The sequence below is a fragment of the Lepisma saccharinum genome, chromosome 2 (assembly GCF_977018435.1).
Source record: "Lepisma saccharinum chromosome 2, izLepSacc3.1, whole genome shotgun sequence".
NCBI classification, from domain to species: domain Eukaryota; kingdom Metazoa; phylum Arthropoda; class Insecta; order Zygentoma; family Lepismatidae; genus Lepisma; species Lepisma saccharinum.
In genome coordinates, this window is record NC_139230.1 from 108,535,420 (window position 1) to 108,563,253 (window position 27,834).

Here is a 27,834-nt window from a genome sequence, read left to right on the forward strand (position 1 = left end):
GATTCTGTGAAAGAAGATGACAACGTTGTCCAGAACTTGCACAAAATTCAGGAATCTCAACAAATCTATTCCAATCCAACCTAAATTAGCTCAACCTACTTAATGCATTTAATATTTGAGAGATTTATGAACCGTGTTCAAATTTCAAAAACAAAAAGGAGAAAAATCTTGTTCAAAACAGGTCAGAAACTACTTGTTCCAACCATGTACAATAGGGTGTATCGAAATATTTTTTTCTCAAAATTCAAAAACACATAGTGCGCAAAAATTGCATTATTGTACCAATACAACACACAAAAAAAAATTAGCCAAATTGAAAAATTTCTAGCCGTGCCTCTTCGGGCTTGAACTTTTACTTCTTCAATGATATCATTAAGAGCGCACTTGGTGGATTTACAAGGTACTGTGTAATTAAAATCACGGGAAAAGTTGAAGAGAATAGATTTGTGTTTATCTACACAGTACAATGAACCAGTGAGAACAGAAAATTTTGGGTCTATAGGGTTGTGAATGGAAAAGGGGAGGTAGAGCAGAGGCCACAGACCATCGTCACCACATGCTACTGCATGGGTGAAGGGTTGCTGCCAAAGTGGTTCATGTGGTTGTGCTAAAGTTCTCACGTATACTTAATTTCAGCCCTGCATTGTAGTTTCGACATCGAAGTTTCAGAATTCAGTAGTGTTTGTGCTGAGAACAGATTTGGATGTGTGTGTGTTGGTGGTGACCATGGCTACCACTAAATCATCTGTTCGTACAAGAAGCAACATAAGTACGAGTTATGAATCTCTAATCGGAACTCCTTGTGCTTTCAGTTCCAGGTCGTTACCTTCATACAGTGATGTGATGAGATGCTATAGACTTACTCGCCTAGAATTGAAAGGGGAGGGGAGCAAAGAACCAGCGATTCTTTCCATTTGTGAAGAAGTGGCAAAAAATTTGGGACAAGTGTGGTTGCGAAGTTCAAAGAGTTTCCTTTTTAGGATTACTGGTATGATAGATGAATATCACAAAAGTGTCAGAGCTATTTTGAAAAATGTGAAAAAAATACGCAACCCAAAAAAACTAGAGAACAGATAGAAAAATGGCAATAGGTCCTGTCGATGTACTGGAAAAACTCTTCTGAAAAGGGAAGAAAGGAGAGTAAGTAAACGTGCTGCCATGGAAGATGATTTGCAAGAACTGTCAACCAGTGGGATGCAAGCGACAGCATGTGATTCAGGCAGTTCGTCAGAAGTGGAAACCGTAAATGACAGTGACTTTAAGTGGTGTTATCCCCTAGAGTTTCAACCAAAGAGACGAAAAAGACAATCTTCAACACAGATGAGGGCACCACTTCCAACTCTAGCTAAAGTAAAGGATAAAACTGGTGTGACTTTAAGAAAGGTCGCTGCTATCGCTTCTGCCGTTTTAGAAGATTTGAACATAATTTCACACAAAGATCAACAGAAAATGATAGACAAAAGTAAGGTTCAAAGAGAGGTTCAAAAAACCATAGTTTTGTGCAAAAAAGAGAACTTAATGAAGGCATTAAACCTCAAAATTTATATTTTGACGGTAAGAACGATGAGACTGTCATGTTAAAGAAGAATGGCATTCAAAAACACAAAAAAACTGCAAATGAGGAATGCTATGTGTTAGTTGAAGGACCAAAGAGTCGATACCTTGGCCATGCATCGGTGTCAGAATCATCCACTGTTATTAAAATTGGAAGTTCGATAATTCAGAAGCTGAAATATAATAATGTGGACTTGATAGATTTGAGGGCAGTTGGTTGTGATGGAACTAATATTAATGTCGGAGTTTGGGGCACATAAAATTTCTCAAGAACCACGTTCAAAGACCTTTGCAGTGGTTAATTTGCCTCCTGCATTTCAATGAATTACCACTTCGACACGTGCTGAAGACAATTGATGGACCCACAACAGAACCTTATACATTTTCGGGCCCTGTAGGAAAAATGCTCAATAATTGTGAGGACAGGCCAGTTACGAACTACGAGGCTATACCTGCTGGAATGCCAGCCTTAGATATACAAGATTTGAGCTCAGATCAGAAGTACCTTCTGCATACATGTCAAGCTGTAATCTGTGGCAAGTGCGACACACATTTAGGAAACAAGAAGCCCGGAAAATTATCTCATGCTAGATGGCTTAGTACTGCCTGTTGCCTGTTTCGCCTTTACATTTCCACAGAAAACCCAACAGAAGAACTGAAGATTCTTGCTAAGTTTGTTGTGTATGTTTATGCCCCTGTTTGGTTCTCTGTGAAATCAAACCTGGCACGCAAAGGCACTTGTATCTGGCAATTAAGCTCTCAAGTTACCTTGAAGAACCTTTGAAAACTGTAGTGAATAAGGTGATCACCAGGAATTCATATTTTGTTCATCCAGAGAATTTGTTGCTCAGTATGCTGACAGATGATAAACGTGAAGTCAGAGAAATATCTGTGAGAAGAATTTTAGATGCTCGGGCAAGGAAAACATCTGGTAAAGGGTCAATACGTAAGTTCAAAGTGCCAGAAATAAATTTCATGGCAGAGGACTACATCAACATGATAGACTGGGCTGTGTGCCTTGTAACAGAGCCTCCCTTAGTTGCCCAATTGAATTCCGAGGACATTGAAAAGATGGTGGATGACCAGAATATTGCAGAAACAACAATTGCATCCTTCCCGTGTCACACTCAAGCAGTTGAGAGACTGGTTAAAATAGTGTGTGAGGCTTCAGCATCTGTTTGTGGTGAAAGAGAAAGAGATGCTTATATCAGATTTAACTTGATGCAAGAAAGCAATTACCAACATATGAGAAGAAATCTGATTACTTTGAGCAAAGAAAGAACTAAAACTGAAATTAAAATAACAGTTTAGGGGAGGGAAAAGTGGATGGAGGGAGGGTGCGATGGAACTCGCTGGCAGCCACCTCCACGCGGTGAGTTCTGGGTTGGTGCAATCTGCAGCATTATACTACACTAGACCAGACATGCGCGCACGCACTAGCACGCATATGAATATATTTTGGTTTCATTGCTATATTTGTTTTTTGTTGTAACTACATTTCATTACAAATGTTGCAGTTTGCATCAAGCGAAGAGCAGCACTTTCTTCCATTGTGCATTGTGCCCAACTAGACTAACTAGACCCCTCCGGAGGCATGGCTAGAAATTCTTCAATTTGGCTAGAAAATTTTGTGAGATGTTTTGCTACCATTACACAACTTTTGCACACTATATGTTTTTGAATTTCTGAAAAAAAAAATAATAATAATTTTGGGGCCTTTTTCGATACACCCTAATGTTTGATTTGATTTAGTTTATTTTACTTCGCGTTTTGTGCCTCTTGGCTAATTTGCGAAGATGGGGATGAGTGATGAAATGATGAAATTGATGAATGGACATTCACAAACAACCAAGCCCGACCGGGATTTGAACCTGGGACCCTTGGCGTTGCAGCACGATGTGCTAACCACTCGGCCACAGGGTCGGGCGATACACCCTAATGTACAAGGGAAAGTGAAACTATAATGAACGATTGATTTGTAATACAAATTCTGATGTATGTACATTTGAATAGCACCAGTGAAATATGAAAATAATCTGACAGGAATGATAGTACAGCATTTTGTGCAATATTGATTTATTGGCAGAATATAATCTTTATCAAGGTATTTAATGCTCTAGTAAAATTCACAAAATTGTAATATCTGCATTATGCCTGATTTAAAATAACATTCTCTTCTGATTTTACAATTACAAAGAATTATGAACTTCGTTTGTAAGGAAAAATGCATGCTGCGTTGAAAAGGTAGACACATTGAAGCGATATTCTCACAGAAATTATATTGGAAGGTATTTCCTCAACATATAAATAAATCATACATTCTGCATCACTCTTGCATATTGCAAATGTTTTTCTTTTGATGGATTAAGCAACAAACATTTAAATATAAGACTTACCTTTGAGCAGGGGCGGCGCCAGAAATTTTTCACCGGGTGGGCAGAAGCTGTATATTGATAGATTAGGGTGGGCAGATATAAATGTAAGGCCATATATTTATATGACATATATATGCATCCCCTCCTCTCTTACAGTTCCGATTTCCCTACACTTCTTTTCCCTTTTCTTTTCTTCTCTTTAATGCCTTCTTATATCTTTCTGAGCTTGTTACCTCCTTCTTCCTTTCACTTTCCCTCGTTCCATTCTTCAAATGTTTCTCTTAACTCCCATGCACACACACACACGTGTGTGCATTTGATGTCTTTCCTCTTTCTTCTCTAATCTATTCTCGCATCTTGTTCCACTTCTTTGTCTCCGATGGACACAATTATTTCAAGGAAGTGTTTGTGTGTGCGCAGTCATACATTCTGATCAGATTCTTTCGTTCATGTCAATGTAGTGAAATAAATGTGAATCGGTTGCATCACATTTTGTCCTTCAAGTGCAAAAAATACAAGGCACATACTCAATTTTATATATCCGGCGACAGTGATAGAAAGTGTGATGGTAGATAATTGTGAAGAATTAAATTACTTTCTCGTAATTTAAATGCATGTTCCTGATCATTTTATTTTCATCATATGAGTTTTTGACTGAAACTTGGGGGTCAATGATCAATTTTCTTGGCTTACAAGGTTATTGCAACTGACAAATGTATCTGAATGTATGCTTGCAGTAACGGCGATCGGGTGCCAAAACTTGGGGGCAAGGACAGTTTGCTTTTTGGTAGAATAGTGAGGGTGCAACAAGTGGCAAAATGTGGCGGGAGGGACTTTCCCTCTCTTCCTCCTCCTAATCACCGCCACAATTCTTTCTTCATTCTGCATAAAGTATCCCAAGGCAAAACATCGCCCAAAAGTAATAATGAAGTAACATTGAAAAATCTGTTAACAATTGAAGAGATTATTTGCTAAGTTGCTGTTCGTTTTCTGAAGTTAGTCTTCTTTACTCATTCGGGAGAAGTAACACACGTATGGTTAGGTGAACACATGCACTGAGGTAACAAATAGTTTACATTAGAACACATACACTGAGGTAACAAATAGTTTACATTTTGTAGAATGTAATTTTAGACACAAGGGATTCATCGAAATTAATCACTATACCCGGTAATTCATCTCTTTTCACAGATGACTTGGTTCGTATGGCGCGACATTTTCGAAATGTCAATCTCTATCCTGCTCGGTATACCCTGGAAACTTTAATCTTGCAGGTGAACGAATCTCTGACGCCTGGAACCACAGTCAAAATAATAATTTGTGGGGGTTGTATTTTCAATGTCTGCGTGTATTTGTTTCCCCCATACGTCACTTTCATTTAATCACCATTGAACCTCATTGTCCTCATTAGCCAAAATTAGCAGAAAAGTGACTTCACATGGAACAAATCAGCCGAATCAGCAACAACTTACTCGTCCAAAAGTGGAGTTTCATTAGTTCATACCCCTTCGAAAGTTGAGGTGGTAGTTTCAATTTCACATTGTCTCATTCTTGGATCAAGGCAGCCAACTCCTTGAACAATAACGTTGTTTTCCGAAAGTCTCAAACATTTATCCCCGATGGCGCAGTGGTAGCGTCGTGTCCTTGTAATCAAGGTGTCCCGAGTTCGATGCCCGGTGGAGGCACATAGTGCTTCGGATCCCACTTTAAACTGTAGGTCCAGTCCCAATTAGCCTTACTGTGCATAAAGTGGACTAAAACACCAACACAAGTAATCTTAAATGAACGCATCTTCTGTGGTGATAAAATGACACGTTTCCTGTGAGTTCTTTCTGTATATTTTTTCTCCAATGGCATAACGTTGTCACCTTATAATGAAGAGGTTCTGGCAGTTCTACTGCCTTCTCCCTTGGTGGAAGCACAATGCACACTGGTTCGGACTCCACCTTGAACTGTAAATTCAGTCCCGATTAGTCTATCTGAGCATAAAAGTGTATTTAAAAATAAACAAAATTTTCTAATGGATACTTCATGACACCTTTTTTTTCTTTACTTCATCTGCATCTACAGATTCTGTTGACCTTTTCGGCTGAACCTCTGATGCTTCTAAAGTTTAAAACATTCTCATCGTGATTTGTTAGTTCTCTGATGCCCTCAAAGCAAAGCTTTCCTACCAACACATTTCTTATTTTAATTCTACGCAATATAAATACAAGAAAAATCGCATGATTACGTAACTGATAGGCTACAAAGTTGTTGTTTGTATACCACGTAGATATTTGAAGATGACGTGTATGTAAAAATTGTAATGAAATAAGGAAAGAGACACTTCTGGAATTTCAATGTAGACGTAATTAAAAAGTCTAAATAATTTATTGTGTTGCTGGAGGAAGCAACGCTAAGATGGGTTTTTTATTTGTATATTTAGAGATTATTTTAGTCATATGTTGGCCGGTATTTATATATGTGAAGGCCCGGAGCTTACAACGGCAAGACCTCACCCTAATCCCCTCCACAGTTTCAGTTATAACTTTTCGCTAAGCTACATGAGGTGGTTAGTTATACGTATTTCTAAATTTTTCATCACATCCGAAGTACCTCCTTTTTTTTTGTTTATGCAGTACTTTTCCAAGCAGTTTCCCCAGTGAATGCCCAGAGCTGCAGTCCTCAAGGTCACCCTAAATCCTGATCTCATCTTGACCATACCCTGCATAACTTTACGCCTCCTAAGCCTACTAGCTGCTTGTAATCATAGAAGAATTCAATTGATGACAGTTTATTTTGTTTCAAGTTCTCTAGTAATTATTTTTGCTTTCTAATGACAAAGTTAAGACAGCTTTTTATGGGATGATGATACACAGTGTATGGAAGGATTGCTGGAATTAGTTTTGTGTAACGCTTGATTGTTGGTTCATCATAAAAGTAGGAACCTTTCACGGTAGAATTTGGTTTAGGAAATAAAAAATAATCACACGGATCCAGATCCAGTGAGTAGGCAGGATGTGACAACACACAGAGTGAATTTAGGGCCAAAATGTTCTTCGCAATCACGTCTTGCGACTTGGGGCACTGTCATGAAACAGACGCCAGCTGCCATCATCTCGATACTCGGACCTCACACGTGTTATTCCTTGCATCAAACGTTTCAGTACCTCAATATAAGCGGTAACAGTCTGTCTGAAATTTTAGTCTTCACTTTCTCAACCAATTTTGGTGTTCTCACCGTCCCTGCTACACCTGGATGCTCGTCGTGTTCAATTGGCTCCCGTCCTTCACTGAAATGCCTGAGCCATTCAAATACATGTGTACAGGATAAACAATTATCCCTATAGACTTGCTACAACATGTGAAACATTTCCGCAGCAGTTTTGCCCAAGAATGCACAAAACTTGATGTTTGCTCTTAGTTCCATGTTGAAATCACGACACACTTAAGTTCCATGTTGAAATCACGACACACTTTCACGACACGTGCCCACATTCAACAACGCCACAAGCGGCAATGTCGCTCAAGGTCAACGAGCTCTGCGTCGATTGTTCGTGAGATACCCGTTATTTGTTCGCACCAAAGGTCGCTTGCACAGCAGTGCCACCTACCGAGAAAAAAAATCAGTATTGATTTCCAATTGCCGCACTGTGTATGTGAACATTTCTAGTATAGATAATATTCATTAGTAAAATATACATGTAATGAACACCAGAATACACTTATTTATTGCAACATTCTCATATCCCCAAGTATATGAGGCATTGCGGATATGAAGGGCGAACTCAACAAAAGTATATATAGAGGAAAATGCGTTTCAAGTTGTGATGCGCGGGCAAACTCAACAAGAAAACTTTGGAAATCACGCAGGAAACTTTCCGATCTACTCTTACCACGTTTTTGTGGAGTTCGCACTGTGCCTGACAACTTGAAACGCATTTCCCGCACAAGGTAAGTTTGTTGAGTTAGCCCTTCGTATCCGCAACGCCTCATATATACTTAGTGAATTTTATTGGGTGGGCAATCGGGTGGGCACAGGATTTTTTGGGTGGGTGCTTGCCCACCCGTGCCCACCCGTGCCCACCCCTGTCGCCGTCCCTGCCTTTGAGTTTTGTCCGATGTTTCTTTCTTCCAACATGTACTGGATTCGTTATTCTCTTGTAACTTGGTTCAACTTTCACGATTTTGACGCACTCGCATTGATCATAGCGTTAGAAAACACTGAGTGAAATCTCGGTAACAGTGTTGGCTAAAATCTGCACCACGGGGTATATTGCGACGAAACGCCACTTCAAAAATTTTAATGATAAGCACTACTCTCTGAAGGTATGAAATGTTTTCATTTTTTCACACAGTATTTCAGATGCTTGCGGGAAGAGCATGTGATCTTTGTTTCACCACGAAATCTTCCATACTAGTCATAAAAGACAAAAAAAATGCACCAGTATTGACAAAACTACCACTTCAGCGCCATCTGTACGCAGAAGTTTGAACATGACGGTGACCTTTTATTTTCTGTTATTTACTTAAATATCTTTAATCGTAACAAAATTATAAGGCTCACAAGTTCTAGTGAATAAAACAATCTTTTATATCAGAACATTTCTTCCTTACCGAATCTATATTAGTTGTACCCTTATCCATTGAAATTTGGGCCTATGCTTTAACATGGCTTTAGAACCCCCTTAAAGTAGCTAGTAGTTGGAATAGATGTTCATATATTAATTCTTGATTTTTTGCAATATGTAATTTCCATTCCTTTGATCAACTAAGTCGATCTCAACAGTGTTTTGTTTGTTATCATTTTTTCAAGTGTTGTGGGTCAGATTTTTTGTTTAACCTAATTTGTTGCTGCTCTTGCATGTATATAGGAAAAACATGTTAATTTATGACCGAAACAGTATATCTTTCGATTTTCTTTTGGAAAGAGAAAAAGTCATAATTTTCCGAATAAAATGCCAAAAACATCAATAAATAGCTACTTTTAATAATGACCAATTGGTATTATATCAAAGTTCTTCCCAGTCCCTACTTATCAGGATCCTGCACACCCCTAGCTTCTGATATAAAAACTAATTTGTAGGACTGTGCGGGATCCCAAAATGTCGGTGCTGCGATTGGAGAAATTATTGCCCATTCCGATATCATCTTTTCAGGATGCCGAGCTGTGAGCAAATTCGGATTTGTCATGTTTAACTCTGATTAATTTTCTATATTTTCGCCTTGGTAAGTGTCTGAAACTTCATGGAAACTGTTAGTTTTTTATTCCAGAAATGCAAAAAAAAATCACTTTAGAGGAAAAAGGCATCTACAATTCTAGATTTCTAGTGTTGGGAAATGTTGAACATTTCTCGTACTGAAAATATCTTAACTTAGCCAGGAACTTGCAAATTTTTCCCATCCCAAACGTCAGGATTAAAAAAAAACTCGTCCCAATGCCGTTACAATCAAAACATCGCTACTAATTTCAGGAAATTTCCGATAGTCAAAGTGCAGAAAGCATATACAATTAGTCACTTTTAATTAGATTATTGGACAATTTCTGACTCCTCGGGAACCTAAAATGTTAAGAAATTATTTCCCGAAATCGGGACTGGGATTCATTTTCAAATCCCTGATCTGATTTTTCGAAATCACACAACTGAATGAACTGATCAGGGATCACATGAATCATGTGAAAAGAGTAGGGGTGTGTGGGACAGATTTTTTTTTGTCATGATGGGAAAAATTCGCAATTTCTCAAAGCTCTGGAAATCTCGAATTCTACATGATTCTACATGTCATTTTCACCTTAAGTGATTGTTTTTGCACTTCTGGAATAAAATCTAACAATTTCCGATAAGTTCCAGACACTTCCAATGCAGAAAATGTCGAGAATGAACTGCTTTTTAAAACAACCTTTGGGCATTTCCAGACTGCTCAGGATCCCAAAAAGTCAGGAAGTCATTTCCCGAAGTCAGGATTGGAAGGGAAATGTTTTTTCCCCGATCCCGGTTTTTCAGGATCCCACACACCCCTAGAAGAGGGCCGATATTACACTTTATCTGGCACCAATGGTAACTTGACTTGAGTTAGTAACACTGGTTACATACACAGGTTCATACTTCATTTTATAACCTGTGTATTATCCTTTTTCTTCTTTCAGCATATGTGCTGTAGCAATGTATATTAAAATTAGATTATATCATTCAAATAATGATAAATATATTTTAGATGGGTGAAAATATAATTTGGGTTAGCATTTGCTGAGAGTTCAACCAAAAATACATTAATCATATTAAAAAGGAAGAAAGAACTGTACACAGAAGGTGTCAATTTTTGCTGATATTCATATTCGGCTTCAGCACATCCCTACTGAAAATCCATTTCTTCAATGTTAATTTTGAGTTCTAAAAGTGTTCTTTCATGTTAACTTGAAAGATACATGCAAAATATTGTACATAACTGGCAAAATTGTGTGTAAAGAGTCAGGTGAAAACTGCTTGATATTGAAGGTATGTGCTTTGATTATTATCTAGTCAATATTAAATGATGTAAAAGAAGAAACAACTGAATATTTCAAAATAATGATGGATCTTGCCTGCATCTATGAATTATTGCCCTAACATTTTTTTTGGGACATCACATAACATATTTTGATATTATTATTATAAGCTCCTTTTCTGAAAATAGAGCTAAGTATTTCCATTTATGTTCATATTTCATCTAATTATCTTCAAAAAAAAAAAAAAAAAAACCTAAATTGAAGGAAATTACAAATTTTTGGTCAAAAATTGTTGAACAGCATTATCAGAACAATCAAGTTCAGTTGCACTACAGCCAAAAGTAAGAAATTTATAACTTGAAAATCACATTACATAGTTTTAAGATACATTTTTTGGCTCTATACCCTGTCTCAGTTATCTCTGGAGCAAGCAAATGAAAACAAGTCTCTGCACAAGTGGTGATGCAAGATGGCACCACCAATGAACATGTGAGAGGGAATGGTATGGAGTGAAAGCAGCCTGTACTGATTTGCTCTGCTCACTCGATTCCCCCACCCCTTTTCTGTCACTATGCATGACCTTCCTTCAGAGATACCCGGGACAGGGTATAGTAGAAAATTCCCATAAATAAAAAAAAATGTTCATAATTTTCAGCTAAATATAAACAGTTATCGAAAAACTGATAAGAATGTTTTTATTCAATATTTCATACTTCTTAAATTTTATTTGAAACATATTTTGATAAAATTTACCATTTGAATGATAGACCACTAAACTGTTTTTGGCCCCCATATGTCACAACTAATAACTTAACACAAACCAATCAAAATTAACATGAAATTTCAGTGAATGGTCTCATTTTGAATAATTTCCACCAAGCTTAAATTACAACAGACTTTATCCTTGCAATTGATTACTAGCTGTACAATCATTTAGTGGGTTCTTATTTAATATTTTTTCATTTGCTTTTGACAAACAACATACATGCTTACATTGATTAATGGAAGGACAGATTGCTGTAACACACTCTCTCTCTCATATATATACACACCACAGACAAAATATTAGTCACCCCCAGGTAGAACATATAATTCTATTCCCAGCAAAACAGATCACATCTTGATATTACAATGCTGGGCCAATGAGCAGCGACCTCTGTGATAAGACTTGAACAGCTACTTCAATAGATTATAAGCTTCAGTCTGTGCAAGCAGTTTGTGAAATGGGTCACAAGTCAGACGTGACGTAGTGTCGAAAAGGTGCCATTGTGTTTGGGCATGCTCATGGACACAAAGTGAACGAAGTGGCCCAGTTTGTAGGTATGTCAAGCAGACAGTCCAGTGGTGTACCTTGTAAGAAACCTCAAATTGGCATCATAACTGTGGCCGAGAAACACTTGTGAACAGCAGGGATCGTAACCTTGTAGCTGTCTTGTAGCTGCAGATTAGTTTCGAAGTCACTAGGAATTACTCCAAACCATCAATGAGGGTCGCTCCAAACCAGTTGCACAAAGGACGTTGACAAGAGAACTGCATAAGATGGACACATGGAGTTGAGTATCCTGTTAGGAACACCATCTATGGTAGGGGTGACTAATATTTTTTTTTGTCCAGAGTGTGTGTATATATATATCTTTCTGTATTTGTGTGTCAAAATGCTGATTATATAGTTTTTGTTACTAGAAGTACAGAATTTTCTAAATATTCGTATTCATTCTATTCTGTTCTGTTGTAGGAACTTAAATTTCAAATTAAAGATTTGTAACATATACGACAGTTATGTACAAACCCAAACTGTTAGTAGAGCTTACCTGTTTTTCAGTAACACACATCAGAAGAAACCTTTGTCTTGGGACAAATATAATTTCCATAGATTCTAAATTAATCTGAGATGAAAACCCAGGTGTAACAACCTGCGAGTTTGGTGTACTTGCTAAGGAAACTGATGATGGTCTTGAAACAACAGCTAGAGAACTTGCAGATAAATAATCTTGTTTCCCTTCCTGAACTTGTGGTAGTGTAACTAGCAATGGGGCAAACTTCTGGAACAGTTTTTGCGCTACAAAAAGTTAAAAATATAATCAATTAGTAAAAGATCTTGAAGAGCATATTTATATAAAAAGCAGCATAATAAAATGTACCTTTCATACTACAGGATGTATCAGAAGTCCCTTACCACCTCTTGTAAAATCCGCAGTGATGTATTTTCATGGAATTTGATATGGGTGATACAAAATAGGCCTAGGGGGACACCTTTTGCAGTATGTCATGGGGACAGCCGCCATCTTGGTTCCACCATCTTGAATTCAACTTGTTTATTTAAAATGATAGGTGGGTCATGGGATACACATGACCATAGGCTAGAATTTCGTCAGGATGTCAAATCTGAAATCAGGGATGTCCCCGTAACATACTCCAAAAGGTGTCCTCCTAGGCCTATTTTGTATCGCCCATATCAAATTCCATGAAAATACATCATTGCGGATTTTACAAGGGGTGGTAAGGGACTTCTGATACACCCTGTACAGTGCATCCAATTCCTTGCGAGGCAGAGAGATTGGGAGAAGTGTGGCGAGCGGCGCTAGTGGAGATTCCGACATTTTCAACCAGTAACGTTCCAGCTTATTTTTATGGACATATCTTTAGCATGCAGATATTTATATTAATATTGCAAAACGAGCACTAACCTGTGTTATAAGAGTTGTTCAAAGTGATGTTCTCCCCTACATTCACACATTCCTGGCATCATTTCATGAAACTTTGATTCACACGCAAAAGTTGTTCTTCTGTAATTCTGCTCTTATATTGTCTTTTAGTTCATCAATACTATGAGGGTTATTTTGGTAGACTCTATTTCTTAAGGTTCCACACATAAAGGAATCGCACACGGTAAGATCTGGTCTGTTTTCACGTAAGTGTCATACATAAAAATTCTTTGTTCTAACATGACCTTTGCGGCTAGCATATCAATCGCCTCAATTACACACAACACACACACACTGCAATTACACAAAGAAGTTGCATGGCAAGCAACCAAAAACCACGCTTTTTCACACAGTACGAAATTAACATGCTCTTGCTTCAAGGTCAGTTCCTCACTCCATTTTCAGCCCTGTCCAGGGCACCTGTAGTCATGAAGGAAAGAACAACTCAAGCTTGGAGCTTTCAGATTGCAAAGAATGCTCACGAAAACCATTGACTTTTAACGGTTTAGTCTGCAACGTAATCTTGATACAGTGTTGCACATTCGAAACCTCCAGACGATTCAGAGTGAAGAGTAAATTTAAGTGGGATGTTACTGGCCGAAAATGTTGTCATCTCCATTAGCGCTGCCCGCCACACTTCTCCCGATCTCTCGGCCTTGCAAGGAATTGGACGCATGGTACTTCATAAAATTTTTAAGGTTTGCACCAACTCAAGTTCAAATTGAAATGATCGTTACATTAACAAGATTGACCAACATGAAAAATTAACCAGTAACTGTAAAGTATCAATATAAAATGTATCTATGCAACCTTAATTACAAGTCCACAATAAAATGCTGATTATCCAAATATACTTTTCTAAAATACATCAACAAAGGAAAATGAACAAATCTCATGGGAAAATGCCCTGCATTGAATGTTGATATGATGTTGTTGATTATGTGATAGTGACCAAAAGACTCAATGGAAACTGTTGGAAATTGACAGGTTCACCCCTATAGTCATACAAAGTCAGACTCTTTTAATAGCTGCAAGCCTCAGAATAAGAACATGAATCACACATGCTTCAGCCACTATAAATATCTTATCTTACAGTGAGCTTGATTATGACAAGTTCCCTTGCCCCGCCCCTCCCCCACTTAAGGGTTGGACAGCCAATTTACTTACTATGTGTTTTACATGTATAACATGTAATTTACTAGTAGAAAATCACTTTCACATCTTCCTAAAAGGCTGTTTTCTTTGGCAAATCATGCAAGATTTGACCTCTTGGTAACAGATTTTGATGATATTTGGCACAGAGTTTGCTTTTCTCCAAAACCAAACATCTGTGATTTTGCTGAAATATTATTCCATCATATGATGGTTGTTCAAAAACTTGTTTTTCCCAAACAGGCACTTTTAATTGCATGCATATATATATATATATATATATATCAGGCTTGAAAAAAAAAACAGAAGTGTGCTTGTGCTCATTGCAAATAGGAGAAACAGTAGAATATTATGAGATGATCATTTGTTGCTCACTTAATGTTAATAATGAAGGAGTCCTCGGTTTGATTACAAGACTACAAAATTACAAGTCACAGGTTCGATTCTATGCATTCAAAATGTTTGCCTCAGTGGATTGAAATCATGAAATGTGTATCATAATCATGTGTTATTTTAACTTTGAAATGTCATCAAGAACACAGTGCTATGCGCGCATAGCAACATGCATTTGTTTCTTTATACGCACGCCAGTAAGAACGTTGCACCAGTCAGGCAAGAGCTCGCGAACAGTGTGGCTGCTTGGACATTTATACAAAGGCAGCTCCGGTGTGCATTGCGATATATACCAGAATATTTGTTATGTGTAGTACTCGTGATAGCAATAAAACATCAAAAACACAAACATATGGTCCTCCGTCGAGCTGCATAGTGATGCGAATCAGTGCACAAACATTATCACGCGCACATACAAGTTGATCCTGCAACGACCATTCAGTAGACTTTAGTGATTACGCAGTTTCATCCAGCAGTGTTGCCACATCGACCACCAGCGACACCCGGAAAGCATCGCTTCACATAGCATTGTAGAGCACCGTAGAAAACACTTCAGCGACTTGGCAACAAGCAGGTCAGTTTGCATGCTCATTTTTATGAGCTCTTTTAACGTTAACTTCAATTCCTTGTTTTCCTTGTATCCCGTAATAAACATGCAAAACAATGGAAGAATTACAAACGTTAGTGAAGCAAAGGGGAACTCAAAAGGGACATATGACAAGAATGCAAAGATTTATACATGTCTTTGACATTGAACATGGTAACATAGAGAAAATATGCACCCGTTTACAGCACTTAGAAACAATATGGGGTAAGATTCAAGACATGCAGCAAGAGATAGACATCTTGTCTACTGATTCTTGTCAGGAAGAGGTATGGGCGGAAATAGAACAGCTGTATTTTTCGCTTAAGTCAACAATGAGAACAATCATTAACCTTTTCAGTCCCAAGTGTCTCAATCGAGATACCCAAAAGTAAGCCTCACAGTCCCAAGCGTCTCGATCGAGACGCTGTGACAAGGTAGTAGTTTTTACGTTATAACGTTTCTATTTTTGGCTAGAATTTCGATTTTTTTTTATATTGCTCCTAACACATGTATTTAACAGAAATGTTTTTTTGTCTTCATGAAAATGGAGGGGGAAAGGCAGGAAAAGGGACTTCTCTTTTGCGTCTCTTTTCAAGGGAAAATTTTTGCCGACAAAGGAAGACGGGCTTTGTTGTTCTAAAGCAATGCTTTTCACTCCCGCCTGTGAACTGCTTTCGAAAGAAGCTTGTTTATCAGTATCCGATGTCAAAATGAAAGTTTTCCGTGAGGGTGCAAGCAGGGGGTGGGGGGAGGGGAAGACTGGTTGTTGAATCTGCATTGTGAGAATGGAATTTCGAAGCGCGCTGAAGGAAACCTTTGTTTTTTTAGCACAAGTGTCCACAAGTTGTGACAGGGGTTACCCTGCATTGTCTAAAAATATAATTTCAAGCAGCTGCAAGAATCGGTGCTCATTTTGCACTGCGTTCTAGCTTTTCGTCCGTGAATGTTGTGCGTAGGTGTCATTTTGTGCCCAAGTGCGACGACATTTTTTGGGTGAAGTGACAATTTTTTAAAATAATTTTTGGGGGTTTTCTCCCTTCCCCCTCCATATATACGCCAAATTCGCATAAATTTTGCATTTTCTGCATTTTGACATTTTTTCCGGGGGGGGGGGGAACACCATTTTTTTAAGAAAAGTATTTTTGAGGGGATTTCTCCCCTTTCCCCCTCCATATGTACGCCGAATGTGCATAAATTATATATTGTCTGAATCTGTGATTCATTCTGCGTACAACGGTATATCTTTCATATCTCTAGGGCATTTAGTTTCTGAGCTATAGTCATTTCAAGGTACCGATGCATTTTGAAACTTGAATCAGTGGCGTGCCGCCCATTCCTTTTGGGGGTACAACTCAAGTTACATTGGTCATATGATAATAATGCAAATATTTTTCTGTTTCTTACATGTCAGCGATCATTTCCATGTGCATGTCGACACTGTCATGTACTTTTTTCTTGGGGGGAGGGTGGGGGAACCAATTTTTTTTTCCGAAATTTTGGAATTTTGAGAGTTAGCCCCCTCCCCCCTGCCACATATATGCCGAATTTGCATAAATTTCATATCGTCTGAATCTCTGGTTCATTCCGCATACAACGGTATATCACTCATCTCCTAGGGCAATTAGTAATTAGTTTCCGATCTACACTCATTTACTTGAAACTCTGCATTTTGCTCAAAATCGGCTCGGGACAGAGAGGATTACTTGTGAAAATGGCCTTGGGACTGAAAAGGTTAAAGATCAAGAACTCGATTACACAGAAAAGCTGCAAAACAATGTAACGTTGGCTTCGAGTTCTCACTTGAAACTTCCAACCGTGCATTTACCTACTTTTGAGGGGAATTATAAGCATTGGCTGGCATATGAAGACACATTTCATTCGTTCATTCACTACAACAAAGACATTCCGCAAATACAGAAGTTTCAGTATCTGCGCACTTCGCTCAAGGGGGAAGTGTTGTGTCTTATTGAAAATCTTCAGATCAGTGAAGCAAATTACAAGGTTGCATGGGAGCTATTATTAGAAAGATATTCAAACAAAAGATTGATTGCAGCTTCGTATATTGATGAAATCCTTCAAATTAAACCTGTGCATAAAGAAAATGCAAGAAAACTCGGGGAATTTGTCAATACAGCGACGAGTAATCTAAATGCACTTCAAGCAATACAAACAGACACATCGTTAGAAGACATGATTCTTACGCAACATTTCGTTTCACAAGTAGACGTTACAACAAGAAAGGCATGGGTATTACAATGCACAGAATCTTAGTTTCCCACTTTCAAGGACTTTTTGTCATTTTTAGAAAAAAGAAGCCCAGCGTTAGAATCCATCAAAAATATGGTCAATTCAACTTCTGATAACAAACAAGCAGGCAAAAAATCGTATGTTAATGCAAAGCAAGACAAATTCACATGAGCATACGTCACTATGTCGTCTCCAATGGGTCCATTCTGTAAACTGCCACATGCCATTTACAAATGTAAAGACTTCATTAATGCAAATCAAGTACAGAAATATCAATGTTTGTGAGACAACAAGAAAGGACATTTTTCAAGCATATGTAAATCAAGCTCATGTAGAAAATGCCGAAAGAACCACAACACCTTATTGCACATAGATCGCGCAACAGAAGCGTCAAGAAGATCGCAACAATCAGATACTTTTTCTGATAACTCAGAGCCTTCTAACACAAGTCAGTACAGTCAGAATGAATTTGCTTCACCACAAGCTTCCTGTTGCACAATAAAGGGAAAACCTCAGTCATGAGTTTTGCTAGCAACTGTGTTAGTTAAGCTGAAAGATCGAACAGGAAGATGGATAAAATGTAGAGGGTTATTAGACAGTGCCTCTCAATCGAATTTCGTAACTTCAGAAATGGTTCAACAACTAGGGCTCGCGAAACAACGAAGGGTCATTCCAATAAGAGGAATAAATGGTGCCACATCAGAAACCAGATCAAGTGTTGAAGTATGTTTGCAATCCACAATAAACGATTATTCTACAACCATAGAATGTGCAGTGTTGCCAACCATCACTAGCAATTTACCAACAGAAAAGGTTCCGTATGAAGAATGGAACATTCCAAAAAATATCGCATTGGCAGATCCTACGTTTGCTATTCCAGGCAAAATACAGTTATTGTTAAGTGCAGATGTTTTCTTTCAAATATTGAAGCCAGACCATATGACTCACCCAAAGAACTTTCCAGTACTTCAAGACACGTAATTGGGCTTAATTCTATCAGGATGCATCCCACAACAATGTAGCTACAGCACATCGATTACTTCATGTTTCATAATGACAGATGACAATCTAAATAGACAGATACGAGCTTTTTTGGAGCTTGAAGAATTAGGAACATCGGTGACAACAAGAGAAGAAATGGCATGCGAGCAGCACTTTGTAAACCACACCACTAGTGACCATACAGGGTGTTTCCCGGTACATTTGCCATTCAAGGAGGCTAAAGAAACATTAGGACAATCATACAACCTAGCTTCAATCAGGTTTCATAAACTTGAAACGAAATTGCAATGTGAACCAGAATTATGTCAAGATTACGTAAAATTTATGCATGAATATGAAGAACTTGGACACATGAAACAAGTTGAAGAGGAACGTAATACCTCAGAAAAAATCGCATATTACATGACTCATCACGCTGTAGTAAAACCTAGCAATTCTACTACAAAGGTACGTGTTGTATTCAACGCGTCAGCCAAGACAGACAATGGAAAATCATTGAATGATATTCTCATGATTGGACCCACCATTCAACCCAATTTGAAGTCCATAGTCATGAGATTTAGGACACATCCAATCGCTTTCATGGCAGACATCAAAAAAATGTATAGAATGATACAAGTACATCATGATGATACTCCGTTACAGAGAATCTTATGGAGAGACACACCAAACGAAGAGATCAAAATATATGAATTACAGACTCTCACCCATGGGACAGCGCCAGCATCATTTTTAGCAACACACTGTATGCAGCAGCTAGCACAAGAAGAAAGTTGTAATTATCCTCAAGCAACAAACATTTTAGCAGAGAGCTTTTATGTCAACAATTTAGCTAGTGGATCTCAAAACGTACAACAAGTGGCACAATTGCAAGCCGAACTCATCGAGTTACTAGCTAAAGGAGGCTTTGTATTATGCACATGGTGTTGTAATAATGCTGAGTTATTAAGATCAATTCCACCAGAATACAGAGAAGATAACTTTCCAGTCCAATTACATTCGCAAAAAAGGAGTAAACACACTAGGAATCTTTTGGAATCCTGTAGAAGACAAATTCATCGTTAGCAGTAAATTTACCTCTAGTTCTACAACAGTCCACTAAGCGTAATTTCATCCATTTTTGATCCATTGGGGCTTGTTAGTCCAATAGTCATCAAATACAAAATATTTCTTCAACGTCTTTGGCAGAGAGAAGTTGAGTGGGATCAACAGGTGTTACCAGAATTAATTACTGAATGGCAGAAACTGCAAGTGCAACTTTCACTTATCAATGAAATAAACATCGAAAGATTTGTACTACAAAAGGTAACGTGACACAAATACAATTGCATGGATTTTCAGATGCAAGTGAAAAAGTGTATGGCACGTGCTTATATATACCAGAAATGAGACGAATTTCGACATTATCATTGTTCATACAGAGCAAAGAGAGACACATCATTGACAAATTTTCAAAATTGTCTAAATTATTAAGAGTTGTGGCATATTGCCAACGGTTTATTTACAATCTCAAGAACTCTCATGAGAGACTGACTGGGCATCTCAAACACAATGAAGTGCAACGTGCATTACACACATGTATAAAAAAACAAGCGTTCTATTAAAAAAAATCGAAGAACTTAACTCGAACCACAAACTTTCAAATAGAAGTTGTTTGAAAACATTGTATCCATTCTTAGACAAAGATCAGATGCTAAGAGTTGGAGGACGTCTGGATAATAGTCAATTATCATCATTTGACAGCAAGCATCAGATGATATTACCACCAAAAAGTAACATTACAAAATTGATTGTCGAAGCAGAGCACAGAAAATTTCTACATGCAGAACCACATCTATTAGTAAGTTCTTTAAGAGACAAATATTGGATTCCATGTGTCAAATAAGTAGTTAAGAAAATACTACATAAATGCATTATCTATTTTAAGCTAAAAAGCGCAACTTCGTCGCAATTGATGGGACAATTACCTGCAGCTCGCATTCAACCATCAAGACCATTTACCAATGTGGCTGTAGATTACGCTGATCCAATACATGTCAAAACAGGAACCGTAAGAAGCAAAACAGTTACCAAATGCAACATGGCTGTATTCATTTGTTTATCAACAAGAGTGATACATTTAGAAGCAGTCAGCAATCTCACCTCTAAGGCTTTTATTGCTACACTTAGATGTTTCACATCATGAAGAGGAAAGAGTAGTAATATATACAGTGACAATGGAACCAACTTTGTTGGTGCGAACAAAGAGTTAAAAGAACTTTTACGACTATTTCAATCAGAAGCATCTAATAAGAAATTACAGGACTACTTATCACTAGAAGGTCTACAATGGCACTTTATGCCACCTGGATCACCACATTTTTCTGGACTCGCTGAGGCAGCAGTCAAATCGATGAAACATCATTTGGTAAGAATAGTAGGCAAGTCATCGATAACATTTGAAGAATTGACAACATTATTGTGTCATATAGAAGCATGTTTAAATTCAAGACCCATTTCTGTAATCTCACAAGATCCAACAGATCCAACCCCACTTACACCTGGTCACTTCCTCATAGGTCATCCTTTATCCTCCTTACCCAAGCCAGACATCTCCGAATTACCAGTCAACCGAATGACAAGATGCCAGAAAATTCCGCTGTTTCACCAACAATTGTGGCATCATTGGTCGAACGAATATCTACACGGATTACAACCGAGATCTAAGTGGAGTCGTCAGCAGAAGATTCAAGCAGGTACCGTTGTGATACTGAAGGATGAAAGACTTCCTTCCCTTGTTTCGAATCTCGGCATCATTGAAGCAGTATATCCTGGAAAGGATGGACTTGTTCGCGTCATTGACGCCAAGACTAAAGGGGGTGTATACAGAAGACCAGTCATCAAGATTGTACCACTTCACATCGAAGATGATTTTGAGCAATAGTTTAGTGTTTAGTGCAGTTTAGTGTCATTATAACAATTTGCAGTTATAAGGTTATTAAGTGTAATATCGTCACAGAAAAGTACAGTATAATATTATTTTGGTCTATTGTACGACCAAGAGGGGGGAAAATGTATGATAATCAGGTGTTTATTTTAACTTTGAAATGTCATCAAGAACACAGTGCTATGCGTGCATAGCAACATGCATTTGTTTCTTTATGTGCACGCCAGTAAGAACGTTGCACCAGTCAGGTGAGAGCTCGCGAACAGTGTGGCTGCTCGGACATTTATACAAAGGCAGCTCCAGTGTGCATTGCGATATATACCAGAATATTTGTTATGTGTAGTACTCGTGATAGCAATAAAACATCAAAAACACAAACAAAATGTGTATTTTGAAGTGTAACGCTGCATGTCATATTGTGAGATCAATTTTTGTCTTGTATAAAAAAAAAACATCTTTTGAGGACAACATATAAATCATGTAAAATGTGAAGCTGGAGGCTTTGGATGGTTGTTGTTAGTTTTAGATCTCTCTAGAGAAAAACACTTGCTCAATAATCAATGTGTTCTACATGCATTCCCAGTCCGAGTAGTTCCAAAATCTCATGCCACACGTTATATCAGATAGTTAGAATCGTGAATTGTAGCCAACCCCTTATGAGCTTTAGAGCGGCCACAAACAATAGAACCTTTGGCCAGAAGCCATTTAGCAGCTTCCCCTTCATCCTGTCAACTCGGGCCTAAAGAAGCTTGTTACATGCGGAGGAGTTGTGGTTCTGTGCAGGTTATTTTGCATGTGGTTTTACTGTACTGGAAATGACACTGTGAGCCACCAGTAGCTTACAATCGATGGTTTTGCAATCCCTGATTTAAGCATTTAACCAATCAGTATGCTAGCTTTGTGTTATTTCAAAAATTAGAACAATTAAAAAAATATGGACAGTTCAACAGGCTATTATATTCAAATAAAAATTAATTATAATATATTCATCCAAACTATTTTGAGGAGATTATGATAAATTATTTGGGGGGAAATACATCCATGGTCTTGAGGGGGAAGGGCATCTCTGTTTAGGGGGAGGGCCACATCAAATATAGTGTTAAGTGAAGTTACTTGATTAAATACTTTATGGGGATTATGACATGATTTGGGGGGATATGCCATTGACCTTGGGGAAGATGGGCACCCCTGCCAAGGTGAGGCAGTTTTGTTGCAGAAATTAAGTAAAATAAATCAATAAATGTCACGTAACGTATGAATTAACCATTAAACTACAATCCCCATAGTAACCAGTAACTAGACAAAAGAACATCAACATTCAATATAATTTACACAACAGAACTTTCTTCATTCTTTTCCGATTACAAACAACAGAAAATAACAAAATATAATTGCAAAATGTCTTTAATTAAAAGACTGTTGCACACACTCGAGCACATATTCAAATATTCAGTCTCAAAACCCAAAGTACTAGTCACTTGCACAACCTGTTGGTTCCCTGACAACCATGTTTTTGTGGCTTCTCAACTTTTATGTTCATAGTGTTGTGGAGCCCATAATGTTGCTGCCAGCTAATGTTAACTGGATGAATTTTTTCACAATTGAAGAGCAACAGGCCATTGTGTAGAAAATGGAGCCACTGTTAGCTCCATTTTCAATGGAGTGTGTTATCAGGTTTTACTTCTGAGCCTCAATTTAAAACTTGTGCTTTGAATTATTTAATATTTTAAATAAAGAAATATACAATTAAGTTGAATTTGAAAAGGTAGTTTTTTTTAAGGCAACTTGTATCTGAATGTAAGTAATACATCACATACTGTACTATGTTCTGGTGGTAACATGATAATTGTACAGCAAGTTGGAAAACAGAATGAATGTTACTGCACCTAATTATAACTTAAATGATAGAAACACTGCATTACCCTTTGGATACAAAACATCTGGATCAAAGCAAACATCTTCTGCTATACAAGCTTTCCACTGATGAAGACTACGCCCTAAAACGAAACACATTTCTTCACCTTTAGGTTGGTTGCTCTTATGTACAAATCCCTGTGAAGAACATGTTAGATGATATGGAACATACAATTCTTCATCAGTGTCTGTGCAAATTCTTTTGAATATTGGTGCTGAGGTATCTTGGGCATTGGCAGATACCAAGTTTTGAAGTTCTCTCAACAACACAGCAATGGAGTACCTGAAAATGGATAATAATATGTCTCAATTTGGAAAATTCAGCACATATATGTAAACACCAGAAAAGAATGAGGAAAAGAGCCAGAAGGGGGATAAATAAAAATATGTAAAGTATGAGACAGTAAACACTTAACAAACAGATCTGTTTTCTTTTGTGAACATGCAGCCAAGCTGCAAAATATCAACCTTTCTTTTGTGTGCTTGGTAAGTGTTTACTGTCTTCTACTTTATGTACACTTGCACACATGTACATCACTGATTGTTGGCCAGATCTTGACTGATCATGGGATAACCATCATGCCCCACAAACCTTACTCTCCAGACTTAACCCCAGCAGACATTTTTTTGTTTCCACAGTTGAAAAGAAACTTTGAAAAGAACGCTGTTTTGAAAGTGTAGATGACATTCAGCAGAACGCGACAACACAGATCCCCAAAAACGTATTCCAGGAGGCATTTGAACAGTAGCAGAAATGATGAGATTGCAAGCATGGGGGAGTACTTCGAAGGGGACAAGCATGTGTAATGTTGTAATAAAGTTTGTACTGCAAAAGTTCGGTCTTTTTTTGAATAGCCCACGTATGACAATGGCTGAAATGGCAGTGACTGATCCACACACATGTGAGAGTGGCTTTCTCATGCCAGCAGAGACATGAGGAAGGCTTCCAAGACTTCAGGGTCGACTTTAAGGCAAGCAATTTATATCTGTTTTCTAAGTTACATAAGGACTATAATCGTGGTAAAAGCAGATGCCGGAATATGCTCTGAACATCTTTATGGGAAACAGTTTCGAGTTGTATGATGGTGTGTGTACTATCTTTGGCAGCTGCATCTACGAGTGTGTTTCACAAATACCAACATGGTCTGGTACCCATGTGAAAACTACATCACATTGGTTTAAGCATAAGCTTTGGAACTTTGGAAATATCATAGGATGGTTACTGTCACTACTATCCAGACTCTGCAAATCTGTGAGAATCAAAGCAGCAGAACATAAAGATGTGTAAAAATTCAATAACTTTTAAGGTGGAGGGACACAGATAGGTAAAAGAAATAAGTTAGGAACTGCTACATCAAGTTCATCGAATACCTCAGGCCACATATGCAAACTCGTTGGGTGGCACGTGATCTTGCAAGGTAGGATTCCATGCGCTCCACCCCAGTGATGGTAGGCATTGTTAACAAGTGCAGGTAATAGCAGATAAGCAACTACTTTCTGTGTAATGTTATTGGTGGTTCAAAGGACTTGACATAGAGACTAGTAATCGGGATGGAACAATAGGCTCTTGTAGTCAGTTGAAGGTCCAAATGATGAACGGTGTTCAAGTGTCATATGTAGGGAATGGATTTTAAGGTGCATCACCTTTCAAAAATATAGCTGTTTTCATACCGATTGTTAGACATATGTATTTTAGGACATGAAATCAAGTAAAACGAACACACTTTGTTGCACTTTCTTGCACCTTTTTGTGAGATTAGCACATTTATCCCTTTTTCACTCCCTCATTTGATGCATCAGCACCTTTTTTCCTACTTTTCTTTCATGTTTTGTTTAAAAAAATTGACAGAAAAATAGATGATTTTCACTCTTCTTGAGTAGCCACATAAAATCCTATAGTCTCATTTTGTAGCACAGAATGAGAGCTTTAAAATGGTATAATATAATCATTACAGCCCCAGTAGTTCCCAAGATAATGTAGCAAAACCCGCTAGAGAGAACACAAACATCAACAAAAACCTATTCGGCAGAACCACAGTTCTCTATGCAGTCCACGTGCATTATATACAGAAGGCACAGTAAAAGAGAGCATTGAATAAATAAATTTTATCAGCACCTTTTTGAAAACATTTTCAGTACCTTTTTTTTCCCTTTCCGGGCCATAATTTTGCATCTTAAAATCCTTTCCCTAGTCAAAAGACACAGCACAGCTTTAGTTCAACTTACAATAAATGAGGGACTGGTACAAATGTAAGAGTACTGTGTGATCAGCATCCAAGGTATGGTGAGATACTATGCAAACAAAATTAGGACCTCATATACAAGAACATTTCATTTGGAGAATGGGTGATTTCCAAGTGAGTTTGCTGTCAAAAACCAACCACAGGAAGCATACTTCTGACAAAAGCCAAATGCATATGTCCCAGACAGAGATCAGGATCCAGATGTAAATGTCTCTGCTAGCAAAAGTAAATGCATTTTATTATCATGTGAGCACAAAATGAAAACCAGTGCATTGTGAACATTCAATAAGATGGTTTAATGGCAGTTGGAGTTGTCAAGTTGCAGAGAGGAAATTTCTTGCAAACATAATACTGTTGATGTTTAAAGTACATTTTGTCTCATTACTATATTTGTTTTCAGTTAGAACCACTTAACACTAGAAGCGCCGTTGAGGTTATTTTGACCCTATTTTCCAATTTCCCATGCTTTATCTCAACATACAATGGAACGTCAAAGCTGCTATTTTCTGACTTTTCCTAAAATGTGTCCAAGTATACTGTGACAAATGTTCATATTTCTATGTTAATTATTAAAATAAATAATCATAGAAATAGCTAGAACAGCCAATAAGGGTCATTTTGGCCCTCATAATAAAAATGACCGATTTTCAAGTGGATGTCTGTTTTCGCATTTCCGATGACTCATTGTTGTTTCCTCGGCATGGGGAAACACACACCTCTTATTGTGATGACTCAGAGGAAAAAGAAAACGTGGCCTTGTGTTGATGAGTCATAGCAGTGTTCGTGCAGTTTTCGAGCAGTGTGCAAGCACCTTTCCATGTAAACGATGAAGAGAGGAGTGAGTGTACATGAGTGACTTGTCCTCCTGGAGCAGTTAGATTCCGACAGCAATGATTAAGATTTTCTTGTTGCTAATGTGAACTTACAGAATGCGTTGTCCTCTGAAAGCAGTGACGGTGGTGCCGAGGGAAATTCTGGCAATGTGACTTCCCTTGATATTGGCGGACAAGGACTCTCACGTGAACGTGGGTGAGGGCAAGGACGAGGCAACCTCATGCCCACTCATTCTGCTTTTCACAATGACAATAAGTACACATCATTCAGTGGTATTGTTTGGACCCCAATGAACCTTAGCAGCACTGCTTCCACCACAGGTCGCACAATAGCTTGCAACATTGTGACAATTGCAAGTAGACAAACGCCTTTTGCTCATCGTAACGTTGGATCAAATCCTGCTTCAGCCTGGTGGTTGAAGGTGAATGAATCAATGGCGAAACACATTGAAACATGTACATTTGCTGAAGCACGACCTCATCTTGGAGATGACAGTAACTCGAATGTTACTCGGGAGGATCTGGATGCATTTTTTGCCCTCCTGTATGCCCGTGGTGCAGTAGGTCATTAAAAAATTTGTGCATCTTGTGTTCAAAGAAACAATGTCACACAATCGGTTCCGTGCAATCATGTGGTATCTCAGATTTGACGTCCAAAGCAGCAGAGCTGAGTGCCTGGCCACTAACAAATTTGCTCTCGCTTCTGACACTTGGTACAAGCTGATGGAAAACTTATTTGTGCTATAGTCCTGGACCAGAAATAACCGTTGATGAACAGCTGTTGCCATGCAAATAAAGATGTAGATTTATCCAGTACGTGGCGAATAAGCCAGACAAGTTTGGCATCAAGTTCTGGTTAGCAGTTGATGTAAAATCCAAATATGTCTTGAATGGTTATCCGTATTTGGGCAAGGATGAAGAGCAACCAAATGATATACAACTTGGGAAGTGTGTGGTGCTCAAATTCCTGCAACCACATCTAAATTCCGGATGCAATGTCACTACTGACAACATTTTTACTTCTGTGAAGTTTGCAGATGAACTTTCTGCAAAGAAATCCATAATTGTTGGGACGATGCATCTGAACAAGTGAGAATTGCCTCCTATTGCATGTGACACTTCAACGCCACGATATTCATCTGTTGCACTGAGAAATGGAAACAACACACTCACGATATATAGGTGCAAGAGCAAAAATAATGTTGTGATTCTTAGCACCATGCACACAGATGTGTCTGTAGACGAAAGTGCAATGAAGAAGCCGAACACTGTCACTTACTACAATGGCACAAAATGTGGCATAGATGTAGCAGACAAGATGCTGTGGAAATACAGTACAGGATGTGGAACTCGCAGGTGGCCTGTTCATGTATTTTACAATGTCCTTGACAGTGCCGCACTCAATGCTTGGATACTTTTCAAGGAATCCTCGGCC

General features: G+C 38.1%; 1 protein-coding gene across 1 annotated transcript in view; it reads right to left on the bottom strand.

Moving 5' to 3' along the window:
• The window catches only part of LOC145984107 (KICSTOR complex protein SZT2-like), a 324,200-nt gene that overhangs the window by 184,911 nt on the left and 111,455 nt on the right, over positions 1 to 27,834 (bottom strand). The window contains exons 11-12 of the mRNA XM_083117530.1: positions 23,332 to 23,606; positions 12,210 to 12,457 (exon numbers count right to left, since the gene is read on the bottom strand). Coding sequence (XP_082973656.1) covers positions 12,210 to 12,457; positions 23,332 to 23,606 — 523 coding nt within the window. The remainder of the gene's footprint in view (positions 1 to 12,209; positions 12,458 to 23,331; positions 23,607 to 27,834) is intronic.